Source organism: Debaryomyces fabryi (assembly GCF_001447935.2).
Source record: "Debaryomyces fabryi strain CBS 789 chromosome Unknown contig00211, whole genome shotgun sequence".
Classification (NCBI taxonomy): Eukaryota; Fungi; Ascomycota; class Pichiomycetes; order Serinales; family Debaryomycetaceae; genus Debaryomyces; species Debaryomyces fabryi.
In genome coordinates, this window is record NW_015385637.1 from 1 (window position 1) to 13,946 (window position 13,946).

The window sequence follows — 13,946 nt, forward strand, 5'->3', positions numbered from 1 at the left end:
ACTAAACTATTACGCTATTGGAATCACGAAAACGCTAAATCTCTCAATATACGATGTATTTTCATATGTAATCTTATAACTACTTAATAAGGTTAGATAGCGGAAATCTGATCGGCTCTGTAAATATCTAAATTCTTGAGTAATGCAGAGTCATTGAAATTAAAAAGGTAAACAGTCTCCTGACCTTCGTTGACATGGATGAACTTTCTCCAAGCCGGGATACAGAAAGTATCTCTATTCTCCCATTTAATTACAGTTTCCACATCGTTGTCATCAGTAATGATAGTACGACCTTTGCCTTCGTATACATGGTATATGAAGGAACTGCTCTCTAGACGATCAGGAGAAGACTTGCCTCCAACAATCTTTTCTGCTTGACCTGCGATAATCGAAGACAAGGGCTTTCCTTCTTCAGTTTGAGATTGATAGTTGTAAATAGCATAATCGCCACTTACACTGTCAAAGTACTTCTGAACATCACTCCATGGGTACTTGGTTGTAGACTTTTTAACCTCAATACTTGGGTAACGGTCTTGATCGTAATGCTCGGTGAAGCATACGGGGATATTATTTAACATTGGCAAATCAAGTCCGTCAAGCCAAACCATTGCACCTTCACCATCTTTACCATGGTCGTGCCACTGCCAGCGTGGAGTAAGAATTACGTCCCCCTTCTCCATATATATCTTTTCACCCTCAACGGCTGTCCAGCCACCAGTACCTTCAATGATAAATCTCAAGGCAAAAGGGGTGTGTCTATGGGCTGGAGCCACTTCTCCAGAATTAATATATTGAAGAGCAGCATACAAAGTGTCAGTAGTTTGTGGGCGCTTTAATGCTGGGTTGATCAACATAAAGGCTCTTCTTTCTGATTCTTCTTGCGGAACAATGCGACCAGCTTCATCAAGAAGAGGTCTAAGTTTCTTATACTTCCAAAGATGTGGAACAGCTTTTGGTTGAGGAACAGCGGGAGATACTTTGGACAAGACAGTCCACAAAGGCTCAGCATGCTCTGGGTGTAATTCTTTTAATAAATTGTTTAAAACAGCATTATCAGACTGTGCAGAAGGTGACATTTTTAATATAGTATAATTTGATTGTTAATATTAAATTATTTGATTATTTAAACCGTCACATTAGTTAGAAATTATGTCTTTATATATCATTGCCTCTCCCTCCGATTTAGAATCAGGATATTTAGCATGCAGCAATCTAAGCTACTAGGATGTTGCGGAAAGTTGAACCGCTACCAATGAAAAAAGCGGGCACCTATCGTAACTGTTCAAACCAACTCCGAAAAGTTGAGAGAGGGGTCGTTTAGGCGACTCATTTTTATTTATATGTGCATATATAACTGGGGTAAACGCATGGCTTCTCCGATAAGTCGCAAGCTAACTAAAGACAATAAGAAGCTGAATTTGTGAGACCACCCACAAAATATTTTTAGGATGCCTGCATAAAATTTTATACTAGATAATTGTATTAGATTTTGTATAAAGATTTATGGATAAAACCAATAGAATATTTTTGTCTGAAGATGACCATTAAAATATCCAGCAGTATAATTGTTACCATGATTGAGATATGCTGGTCCTTAGAAGCACGCATAGGACAACATTTTAAATTTTATACTTCCACTTTTCTTCACAGTTTCGCAGTGATGTAGCGCGTTCTGTTAAATTCGGATTCCACTGAGAAGAAATTCTTTTTTCATACAATAGTTGTAGTTCAATAACAGTTTCACGATTTTTGCGTTTTATCTCCATCTTTGCGCTATATTAATGGTCTACTCCCCAAGAGCAAGTTACCATTGCATTTGGAGATTTAGTCTCACATTTTTTCTATGTTTTAATATTTTGAATAACTAAACAATTTGCATGATAAGGAATAAATCATCTGAGCTCTGTCTAGCTATAATAGTAGCTTGTCTACACAGAAATCCATATTACATACAGCTCAACGCTTGATAACCGTAACATGATTATGTTTCTATACACACAGCGGTCCTATCTGTGCTCAATCCAACGATCTTCACAAGTTATATGCATACGCATGTCTGAAGAGAACACAACTATATCTATAAGTACAGCTAGTAGTAAACCTCAAGCAGCTCCCATATATATAACCATTACGGCAACTGTTCCTGCTTAACATTCCGAGGTATCGTCATAGTTTTCAAGCAGAATGTTCCTCTTGCTGCCTCCGTATAGCATCAGACTATTTATGATTAAAGGCTCTAATTTGATAATAATGCTTTTCGTAAATAAGATAACACCTTTACAATTCATACGTTATTTCTTATAGTAATCAAAGTTTGTGGATGATCGATAAATTGAGTTTATGTATTATTTCCGATAATCAGTGCATGAATTCATAGAGCACTTTGACAATTTTATGGCAAGAAGAATTCTATATAATTACTTCGTACACGAAGAATAGTTTTTGTAATTATTATTCTTCACACTACGAATAGCAAAGTTCTTGCATCTTTTACAATTAATCGTTCGTTGACATAAACTGAAACCTGGGTGGATTAATTAAACAGAATCATATGGGACGCACAAGTATAGTTTTCTAATATATTGAACGAAAAGAAAATCCTGTTTTTTTATTTAAAGGAAGACAAATTTCATATATATCTTGTATAGCATTAATTTTGAATTCTCTTTATTTGATTAAATGTTACCCTTCGTTCGCACTTATCTAATCGCTAACATTTATTCCAACAATTTTACCGCGGTTTCGGTGGTATTTACACCGACAAAATAGCAAATGTCATGAATATCATTTTTTTGTTTTTAATACACTGCAAGCGTTGCTCAAGTAGAAAATATGTCCGCATCCAAGTTGAAACTTTATTTCTGTCCTACTCCTAATCGGTTAAAGGTTTCAATACTTTTGAATTATTGGGTCTTGAGTATGAATCACAGTTTGTTGATATTAGCAAGAATGAACAAAAAGAAGATTGGTTCCTCAAATTAAACCCTAATGAAAGAACTCCAACTTTGGTTGACAATATTACTGGAGTTACAATTAGTGAATCAGGTGCAATTTTGCAATACCTTGTAGATACTTATGACAAGGATTACAGGTTTTCATATGAAGCTGGGTCATAAACTATTACTTGCAGCTAGAAACTTTGTATTTTCAAATGGCAGGTGTCGAGCCAATGCAGGGATAAGCTAATCATTTCTGCATTTACGCTACTGAAAAAAGTTGATTACGGTATCAATAGATATATTGCTGAGACAAAGAGATTGTATTCCGTAGTTGAAGAGTACTTGGGCAAAAACGAAAATAACGGTCCCTATTTAGTTGGAAATCATTATTGCATTTCTGACATTGCAATTTTTGGTTGGGCTAGACGCTTGCATGCCATTGATATTGATATTAGGCAGTGGCCGTTGATAAACAAATGGTTTGAAACTCTAGATAGGATTCCTGAAGTTCAAAAGGGAATTACAGTTTTTAAATCATAGAGACCTTTCACAACTATATATATATATATATATATGTCTTTCAAGTTGTTTCAAGTTTTGTTGTAAAAGATCGAATATATATTGATATCCTTGTTTCTTAGAAAGAAGGAGTGAGGACATAGGAACTAATTATAAGTGTAAAATTAGCTAGTTATCTAAAGTAATATATTTGTGAACAAAGCAAAGAAGTTCTGTGACACATAGAACATATAACGGGTAACCATTTCCTCATATATTTACAGTAATTGCTTTGTACGCTTTATCAGCTTGATCAAGTGATAAGGCTCAGCCCAACAATGTGCCATGATCGTCTTATGCTCAATACTGAAGAGCAATTAATAGCTACTTAAGAGATAATATCTGATCAATTATAACTCATTGAACTATTCGTTATCCAATGGAATTGATGTTGAATAATATTATTTTGATTAGTATCCTACAATTCTTGAAACATGTCTGCCACATCCGCAAATGTCGTTTCATTAATTTTGGCTTTAATACTACTACCAGTGGCTGTACCTATTGAAACAGTATGCGCATTGTAGTTTCTTATTAATCTTGACAAAATTTAAGATAAGAAATTAATTTGGGCCTTTGTTGTGAATATAATCTAATATTAACATTGCTCTGAGAAACAAAAATGTAAATTATACGGAGAAATGTTAACGGAACAGCTAAATCAGTTATAGAATACGCTGTAAAAATTTTCAAATTGAGAGTATTACACTTTTTTCCAACATTGAATTTCCGGTATCAAGTAAATATCACTACTACATCTATCCGTCGTTCCCTTGCTGAACAATCCACGCAACCAATTTATAGGACTTCTAGGGCTTGCATTGTGTGATTTAGCACACTTGTACAATTTTACGAATCGACAATATCAATATATGAAGAAGGAACACATATCTTTTTAGTGTGCGCTTTAGTTTTTTTGTCCCATGAGGCTCTATTATTAATGCATGGCTTGAAAATCATTTGATCACAGTTAGCCTGAGATTAATATATAGAGACGGAATTGTTAGCTTCAGTTCTCCTGCAAGGTTCACTCCAATGGAAAGTTGTTTTAGTCTAAAATGGAATTGAATATTATCTCAGCCATCGCAATATCTGATAGGAAGAGTAGCATTACCCATCTCCCCCTTCCCCAAAAGCCATATGATCTATAGATATGCGAGAGAAACATTAATCATAATTCAACTTCATATCATAGTAGAAATCATTTAATTTTATACTAAGCAAGGATGAACTATACTAGGGACGATGGCTCCCTGGATTTAAGTAAAGATAATATCATACATAATTTAAGACGAGACCTAGTACCTTATTTGATATTTCATTTTCGAAAACGGTCAAGAAAGTATGGCAGATTCTAAACCCTATTCCTGGATTGAAAGAAACGTCTTCGAGTAATAGGAACTACTATTTTTTCGGCTGGATTGCATGGATGACAGATGTGATCGATTTTTTCTAACTATACTTCCAAAACAACAATTAAGCATCTCTTTCATACCTTCAACCATTCTTTACAACATTTACAATATTACTTCCAAATTTATCCATATTCTCTTTCTAGTCATATCACATCTCATATCGCACTCACATCGCATTCTCATTTCGCAGCATCAAAATCAATTCGTTGCGAGCGATGGCCATTCTGGGTCCTATATTTTAGGACTAAGCTCGAAGCTCGTACTCAAATCTCGCAGCGGCACCCGATCCCGAGAACTATGGGGCATTCGCAACCCCAAATATCAAAAACATGAAATTGAAATTTTGGCTTTAGTAAATTATCTTTGCATGTGTCAAAATAACATTATATTCAGATACGCATCACTTATTATACTTAGATATTTCGAATATTGACCAAATGGCGAAGTTTCACAACGATTACGTTAATTTTACAAAATTTAGTACTACAATTTTTCACGCATCAGGTACAGTGACTTCCATTAATATATTGTTTGTCTATAACCTGTAGTCAGATTTTGGTTTATAATTCATGCCAGTAATCTTATGAATTCCGAAATTGGAAAATTTAGGAACTATTTCTTATCAGATTCATATCTTGCATCCATTTTTAAGGCGATCAAAGTTGTACACTGTAAACGTTATGATCAATTATTACATAATCAACATGACATATGACTTTTCTTGTTTTGCATTGGAGAAGGCAGTACATCCATTCAGCCACAAAATATTCCAATTCTTGATGTATTTTGTAGTTGATAGTTTTGGAAAACGGGCCGTGATGTCGACGATGGTTTTCGCATCTATTGTCTAGCAAAAAGAACTGTATAGACTGCAGTTTTTGTTATGAGAAAAGTCAGCAATGCTTTCGCATCTATTGTCTACCAAAAAAAAACTATGAAAACGCTGTAGAAGACAGCAGTATTTTGTTATGTGAGAAACTTTTTCTGCGAGTGGTATCAGTACATACCCGTGTAGCTATTACAAAAAAAGAAAATAATCGGCAAAACCAATTAAGAAGAAAACAAATCTGCAAATGCATTGGTAAATGAAGATATTTTTAAATAGACATACAAAAACCGACTATTTTTCAAATACATGCATAATACCGCATATTTTTATTCTACTCCCATTGGTTATCTGTTAAAATCTCTCAGAAATTAGACTGCTTCAATAGAATAGGTTAAAAAGTTTCTTCCTCATTAATTAATACATATTCGTATTCAGTTTTTATTTTTGCATACTATATAAATGTAGCTTGTTATCACATCAACGTCCAAATTTTGAGAAACATCAATGAATAATAAAATGGGGGGTTTATCTAAATTTTTCAAAAAATTGTCGGATCAAGACCAGGATCAAGACCTCATTACAAAGGTTGTTAAAATTGACGATAACTATGAAAAGGAAAAGTGTCCCTGAATGATGAAGAAAATCATTCGGATGAAGTTTTTATGGACCAATTTCCTGGTGTCCAAAAGGCTGAAGCTGCCGTTCTAGTGTGGAGTAGGCCTGCTCTTTACTCGACCTATGCCTGGATTTGGATCTGTTTCTTCATGCTTGCTCTTCATTCTTCTATTAGTGGTACCGTGATGAGATACGCTTATGGTGACCTTGGAAATGCTCCTCAAGTCAGTACCGCCGGTATGTTGTCGAGTATCATTGGTGGTGTCCTTAAATTACCATGTGCTAAAATATTGAGCATTTGGGGTCGTACCGTGGGTTTTTACTTTTTGTTGGTGTTTATGTGCTTGGAATCGTCATTCTTGCAGCTTGTAACAATCCAGGCAGTTACGCTGCTGGATATGTTTTGTATTGAATTTGGTTATACTCAAATTTATATGATCATGGATGTATTTATTGCAGATACTTCTGGGCTTCGTAATCGTGCTTTTGCATTTGCATTTGCTAGTACACCCTTTATCTGCACAGCATTTACAGGACCTCTTGCGGGTCAATCTTTCCTTGATCATTCTACCTGGAGATGGGGTTATGGTGTCTTTGCCATAGTAATGCCTTTCGTTCTTGTTCCACTCGCTTTGGTTTTCAAATTTTACGAGAAAAAGGCTATCGAATTGGGGGTTGTGAAGAAGGAAAAAAGGGGAAGAACTGCCATGCAAACTTTTTTTCACTATTTTCATGAGTTTGATATTGTAGGTTGTTTTTTATTGATGGCTGCATTCGTTATTTTCTTGCTTCCATTTACCTTAGCATCTTATGGAAGATCGCAGTACAGTTCTGTTACATTTATTGCTATGGTTATCGTTGGTTTCTATATTTCCCCAGTATTCTTTCCATGGGAAAGATTTGGTGCTCGTAAGCATTTTATTCGTTGGGAACTTTTAAGTGATCGTACTGTTTTAGGAGCATGTTGTCTTTCTGCGATTTCGTTTCTTAGTTTCTACTGCTGGGATCTCTATTTTTTCCAGTTTGTGAGTGTTGTCTACGACTTGAACGAATCCATGGCTGGTTATATGCTTCAAATTCATAATATTGGGTCTTGTTTCTGGGGTGTCGTATTCGGTGTATGGGTTCGCTATGTCAAACATTTTAAATATACTTGTCTCTTCTTTGGTCTCCCTCTCATGATTCTTGGAGCTGGTCTTATGTTTCACTTTCGTGGGCAAGATGAAAACATCGGCTATATTGTTATGTGTCAAATCTTCGTTGCCTTCGGTGGTGGTGCTTTGGTCATAGGTGAATATATGGCTATTATGTGTGTTGCAGACATAGAAGGTGTACCAATGATGCTTGCTCTCATTGGGCTTTTCTAAAGTATTGGTGGAGCTATTGGACAAGCCGTTTCTGCAGCCATCTACACAAACTCTTTTCAACAAAGGCTTTATGATAATTTACCCAATAATATGAAGGCTAGCGCTACAGAAATTTATATGCAAGGTTATATTTTGCAACAAACATTTCCTATGGGGTCTGATGTCAGAGATGCCATCAATAACGCATGGGGATACAGTCAGAGGAACGGCTGCATTGCCACTACAGTTATATTTGCTTTGGCTATTCCATCTATCGCAGTTTGGAGAAACTACAATGCGGACAAGAAAAAAACAAAGGATTAGTTATTTAATGGTAGTATTAACTGTGACTGCTGCATTTATGTTTTCCTTTTTATTTGACTGGATGACGGCTTATGATTTCCCACGAAATCTAGTTTTATGACAGAACTCCAATAGGATACTGCAACATTATACACAAGATGTGTATCTCGAAAAATTATACACGAAACCTCACAACTTTTAAGGATATGTAAACATGTTAATGAACCACCACAACTCAAAGTCAAATCTTATTCCATTCTCAATGATGCATTAGCCCTGATTCTGAAAAATAGTAGAAATATAATTGCGGTATATGAGAATCTCACATGAAAAAAGATAATCTGATTACGCATTCACCTAGATTTTCAGTTTTTCATCTAAATCTAACTTAATCTTAATATTGCTGTATAGGCAGCAAGCGATGACTAGGTGTTGAGAAACTAATTCTAAAGATAAATTAAATAATAAATTCATTTGATATACCCAAGTTTTGAACTATTCATTAAAAATGCAAGGCATATATTTTAAACGACCTGATAACCATCCAGGTTAAAGACGATTATTATACCATTCGTACCAATACCCATTACTTCGTAGATTTACAAGAGATAGGATATCATATCATCCAATTACACTCAGGAATAGAGCATGTATGTATGAGAAAATGCATAGCTTTTTCAATTTGGTTTATGTCATCTAAAACCGGTTGCCTAATTTTCGAATAAAAAAAAACTATCAGATAAAAGTTAAAAAGTTAAACCCAGACTTATGAAGAACATCAATGTGGAGTAAGGGGCTTATTGAGCAAGAGTATGTTTATATGAGAATCAGCTACAAGAAAATAGTAGACTAAACAGCAACTAAATATGACTTATATTCACAAATAAAGGAAGAAGACTCTTGAGATGAGTCTAAATCCTTATTGCTCCTGTAATAATCGTTAAGCCTAAAGGGACATACCTATTTACACATGATGGTATTCTGAATTTCGGTTCAGGGCAAATTGACCAGATCATCGAATATTCTCCATATTATCCTCCCTCAGATTTCGACACTTTCCAGCTGATCACAAGTGATTATGAACAACACATCTTATTGATATAAATAAGTATATAGTTGCGCAATTATAAACTTACATCAGTATACAAATCCTCGCGGATAAATATCTTGTTGCCACCGCCAATAAGGCCTGCAACAATATGTCCATCATGCCTCAACTGATATGGATAACTCATCAATACTTCTAATCCACTGAATCTCTCTGTGTATCTCATTAGCACTAATACAAACTTCAATTCCGAGGCCAGGCCATATCGAACCCAAATGCGAAACGGGTTAGACAGTTCCAATAAACACCAGCAGAATAAACCGCCTTCATGAATGTTTCTGCGACGGTCTTGTTCTCACTCTTAGTATGTTTTGAAGTATAAGTCGATATGATTAACGGCTTCCATCGCAGAAAGATTGGTCTAACAGAAATGTCAGAGAATAAATATTCCTTATCAAGCGCATCGTTAGCTGCATCCTTAACAAATTCTTGATTAAGATTCCCAAGTTCAGCTTTTATCTATGGTACTACGTGAACAGTGACCTTTAAATCGATTAAAGCACTAATAATTTTGTTCAACTTTTCATCATCATTTGCAATATCCTAGTGAGTTTTTCAATAGCACTGCACGCTGCAAGGTAGTCTTTGATTGAATCTGAAAGACCTAGAAGATCTCGCGATAAAATTATAGATAATACTCACTATTTAATTACTTATATTTTGAAAAATAATAAAGAATATATTAGTAGTATGAGTGAAGTTAACTAACACTTTCTTTGTCTTATCAAATCGGCATCTCTATCGATATATATTGAACTGTTACCATCAGCGTGACCTAAAACCGGACTCTTCGTATTGGACTTGATATTGCGTTCTAATTCGTTACTGCCCTAGACTGACCTTTGGATGTATTCGTCTTGCAGCAATAAGTCACCTACATCTTCCGTAGACTGAATCAATTGAATAGAGTGGCTTGGGACATCTGTTTCCTTATCCAAAATCGTATTAAATATGTCACTCATGATTTTGAAGATTTGATACGACCCCTTATCGCCAATTAATATTGCCGCATTACCCGATATGACAGTAACGCTGAGATATTAGCAATAAATTATGGAATAGATTTAAAAATAATCAACAAGCCACGATAGGTGTGATGGCACGGCATAGTTTAATCCTTCGGCAATCTTTCTGGCTAAAGTTCATTTTCCAACTAGATCTGGCAACATCCTAGATCCGTTATAAGAAGTATCGAATTTCTCTAAAAAGATCAGCGATATCAATCAACGAATTAGGGTATCTTGGATTGCTTTTAATTGTGTATGAACGTGTTATAACTACTTCTTTCCAAGTATTGAAAGCAAATTTTCATTGCGCTTTTGTCATTGCAGCGACTGGGGTATGCATTCCAATGGGCGTTACTTTTTCAATGTTGGGATTTTTTAATGCATCTCCAGCGGCAGCCTTTGATGCAGGTTGTGAATTATGGTCACAAGTCCAGGCACATCATTTGCTATATTAGTAACATCTGGATTTAAGGAAACAAGAGTTGGTGTTATTTTGACCAGTGCTGCCGTATTAGATGACATTGTTGGCCTAGTTATGATAAAAATTATTGGAAATTTGGGTAGTGGTACTTTCACTGCTATTAGCGTTATAAGACCAGTTTTTGTTTCGATAGCATTGATTGTCATACTCATGGTAGTCTACAAGTTTGCTGTCTTTCCATTCGCTGTATGGTTTAGGAAGAAGAAAGAAACATTTCCAGCTCAGCTACGAGACTTCTTAACATCATCTACGTATTACTTTGTATTACATATTTTGGTCCTAGTTGGACTTGTCACGGCGAAAACTTATGCTGGTGCTTCTAATTTAACTGCTGCATATGTTTTGGTGCAGCAAATGGATGGCTAGATGAAGAATATCTGGCTTTGATTAATAATTCTAAAGGGAATTCTAATAGTATTGACGAATATCAAGACACTAATTCAAACTTGTCATCAATTTCAATTAATTATCCGAAAAAAAGAGGAAGTATGTACACCTTCAGAATTGGGACAATCACTTACTGCAAAAGAAATGTTTGAGATTTATTATGGCGAAATTTTAAACATAGGGAATGGACCTATTCTACTAAATCTGTTGTAGTATCAAAATGCCTTTTTGGACCTGTGGCTGGTTTGATACTCAGACGTACTCGCCGTTATAAATATTTGCAGATAATTGGGATATCTATTGAAATAATTGGTGCTGGTTTATTGGTAAGCATGACAAATGCTAGCACAAACACTGCAACGCTAGTAATGTCACAAATTCTATCTGGTATGTGTGGAGGTTTAAGTGTTTATAGTTCACGAACTGCAATCCAAGCAGCAGTTTCCCATCAAAACATGACAATGGCAATTACAACACTCGGTTTATTTTCTAGTATTGGAAGTGCAATTGGAAGTGCATTTGCTGCTGTTATTTGGAATAGCAAAACGCCAGCTAATTTAAGGAAATATATGTTATTTGAACAAGTCCAAAATTTTTTTGGAAACTTGAAATTATGACGGAAGTATCCAATAGGTAATTCAGTCAGAAGTGCAGCTAAAAACGCATATGTTGATACTGTTTATTACCTATTTGCACCTGCATTGGGAGTTTTATTTATATCTTTTCTTGTTTGCTTTTTTCAAAAAAATTACTACTTAGGTGATGGTCAAAATGCGATTAAACCAGAAGAATGTAATAATTCTGAAAGCGATGATAAATTAGATTTCGTCGAAAAATTTCAGGCTAGATGGGCTAATAGAACGAAAGGGAAGTCGATAAGCGTATAATAATTTTGACTTCTACATCGCTAAGTTGTATTTAGCTTTACGTTTATTATATTGAAAGATTATTTCGTATTAGAAAATAAACTCATGGAAGAAAACTAATATATCAATATTGTGCATTAAGTTGGCCTGCTGAAGTGGAATTAGATTATACTGTTAATACTATATTTAAAACATACGCTTGTATCCAATTCTTGGTGAATGAAATCATTCCATTGATCTATTCAGTATCTTCCTCAATTTGTATACTTCATTAGTTCCTAAAAATAATTATAATAGAATGTGGCATATACTTGATCAATTGTAACTATAATTACTTGAGTATAATTAATATCATTGCTCAAAATATTAGTGGAATTATGCAGGGGCAAGAATATTTATAATATTTTAGTTTCATGAATATTTGCTAATGCAAATTTATTCCATCATCATGTTCTTATTTTATTCTTCTATATTTCTTTAGCTATAGCTGCTTATAAACCATTATTCATATAATCAGATAATTAATAATATATTAAATCATTCTAAAGTTATTGAATTAAATAATAATATTAAATTTAATATAAATATAAATAATAATTTATATTGGAATACTATATTTAGGATTTGGAATGTTATCAGCAAGCTGGATAACCACTGAGAGTTGAACTCAGATAAATCGCGGTTCTATATATTTAATATCTAAATAGTTACAAGCTTTTTTAAAATTATTTATTTTAATTCTTATTAAACCATTTACTTTATTAATTATATATTTCATATCTTCTTTTTTTGATATTACATATATTGAATATGGTTTATTTTTATCTATTCTAATTTTACCTAAATGAAGATTATTTTGTATTCTAGTCAAGATTCTTACATCTCTATTATGTAATTTAATTTTAATTCGGAATTTTAATATTCTAAATATTAATAGTTAAAATATCTGTTCAAAAATATGGATTAAATAATTTTATCTTTGAAATATTAGAATATAAACATAAGATATGGATGTCGATAACGGATTTTACCTCTTTGAAGAGCCTATTTCTATTCATTTAGGTAACTATATTGTCGGATATTATCGAGTTCCAAGTATCTAAAACTAATTCACATTCAATTATAATATATGGTTGGAGATATATAACTCTAGATTCAGCCTAATACATTGATTAATAAGATTGAAATAATATTTGAAAAATAAATCCGTAAAGCATACAACAATCATGCTTAAGTTAAGCTAATGCCAAATTGATATCTTTAGACTACAGCCTTCAAGTAGCGACATACTAGAGTAAAGACTATGAGTGCTCGAAATTGGCTAATATATTATTTTTCTTTTAATTACATCGTCCATAGCTATGATTAAAAAGATAAAGTTTACTTCACTTCATCCCAGTCTAATTAATCATATATAGTAGAGGCCAGATATTATGAGGTTGCCAAAGGTGGAATTAAAATATGAAAGACCATAACCAACTTCTTATCCTGGAGTGATATTGTAATAGACATAATACCTGTAATCTAAAATATCGAACGGATAAAATCGTCTTGAGGCTCATCCAAAGTAGTAGTATATTAAACTGGAACATATTCGCGATCATTTTTTGCGACAGTGAACGGAATTCTACCAGGTGGATTTTAATGACAATAATACATTCGTAATTGCTGATCTTGTTTCTTGGCCTAAGTATGAGGACATTAAAATAGCAGTCACATTTGTATTTTCAGCAAATGACTCAATGTTAACAGGACCTGGAGTAGTGACGACAACAATAGTGTTGTTATTATAAGCAGTAGTATTTTGAACAAATTTATCTGCATTGTACCACATGGAAGCATTATTTCTATCGCAGTTATTTCAGTCGACAATAACAAATGCTTCGCCAGCAATATATGCAACAAAAACAATTGCAACTTGGACCAGCTTTTCTCTATAAATTACATGATCTAAAGTCCAACTTGAGCTTACAAGATCATACTGGATGTTTCGTTTCTACATCTTTCCCAAAAGCCTCAGATGGCGTAATAAATTTAGAAGGTGAGCCAGCTCCGGAGCCATAGCCTGTAGGTAGTGCCATCTCTACAACTA

General features: G+C 34.1%; 6 protein-coding genes across 6 annotated transcripts; 4 read left to right on the top strand and 2 right to left on the bottom strand.

The window, feature by feature from the left end:
- Window positions 1–92: 92 nt before the first annotated feature.
- On the bottom strand, window positions 93–1,076 carry AC631_05447 (cupin domain-containing protein; the record flags this gene model as incomplete). The annotated part of the gene is made up of 1 exon (XM_015614276.1): window positions 93–1,076. One exon carries the CDS (start codon window positions 1,074–1,076, stop codon window positions 93–95), a length of 984 nt encoding a protein of 327 aa, XP_015464891.1.
- A 5,327-nt stretch (window positions 1,077–6,403) lies between these two features.
- Window positions 6,404–7,723, top strand: AC631_05448 (uncharacterized protein; the record flags this gene model as incomplete). Its single annotated transcript, XM_015614277.1, has 1 exon — window positions 6,404–7,723. One exon carries the CDS (start codon window positions 6,404–6,406, stop codon window positions 7,721–7,723), a length of 1,320 nt encoding a protein of 439 aa, XP_015464892.1.
- A 90-nt stretch (window positions 7,724–7,813) lies between these two features.
- AC631_05449 (uncharacterized protein) lies at window positions 7,814–8,026 on the top strand (the record flags this gene model as incomplete). The annotated part of the gene is made up of 1 exon (XM_015614278.1): window positions 7,814–8,026. The coding sequence occupies one exon, from the start codon at window positions 7,814–7,816 to the stop codon at window positions 8,024–8,026; it is 213 nt and encodes a 70-aa protein (XP_015464893.1).
- A 2,512-nt stretch (window positions 8,027–10,538) lies between these two features.
- Window positions 10,539–10,967, top strand: AC631_05450 (uncharacterized protein; the record flags this gene model as incomplete). The annotated part of the gene is made up of 1 exon (XM_015614279.1): window positions 10,539–10,967. The coding sequence occupies one exon, from the start codon at window positions 10,539–10,541 to the stop codon at window positions 10,965–10,967; it is 429 nt and encodes a 142-aa protein (XP_015464894.1).
- Window positions 10,968–11,356: 389 nt separating this feature from the next.
- Window positions 11,357–11,605, top strand: AC631_05451 (uncharacterized protein; the record flags this gene model as incomplete). The annotated part of the gene is made up of 1 exon (XM_015614280.1): window positions 11,357–11,605. The coding sequence occupies one exon, from the start codon at window positions 11,357–11,359 to the stop codon at window positions 11,603–11,605; it is 249 nt and encodes an 82-aa protein (XP_015464895.1).
- A 1,876-nt stretch (window positions 11,606–13,481) lies between these two features.
- On the bottom strand, window positions 13,482–13,688 carry AC631_05452 (uncharacterized protein; the record flags this gene model as incomplete). Its single annotated transcript, XM_015614281.1, has 1 exon — window positions 13,482–13,688. One exon carries the CDS (start codon window positions 13,686–13,688, stop codon window positions 13,482–13,484), a length of 207 nt encoding a protein of 68 aa, XP_015464896.1.
- Window positions 13,689–13,946: the final 258 nt, after the last annotated feature.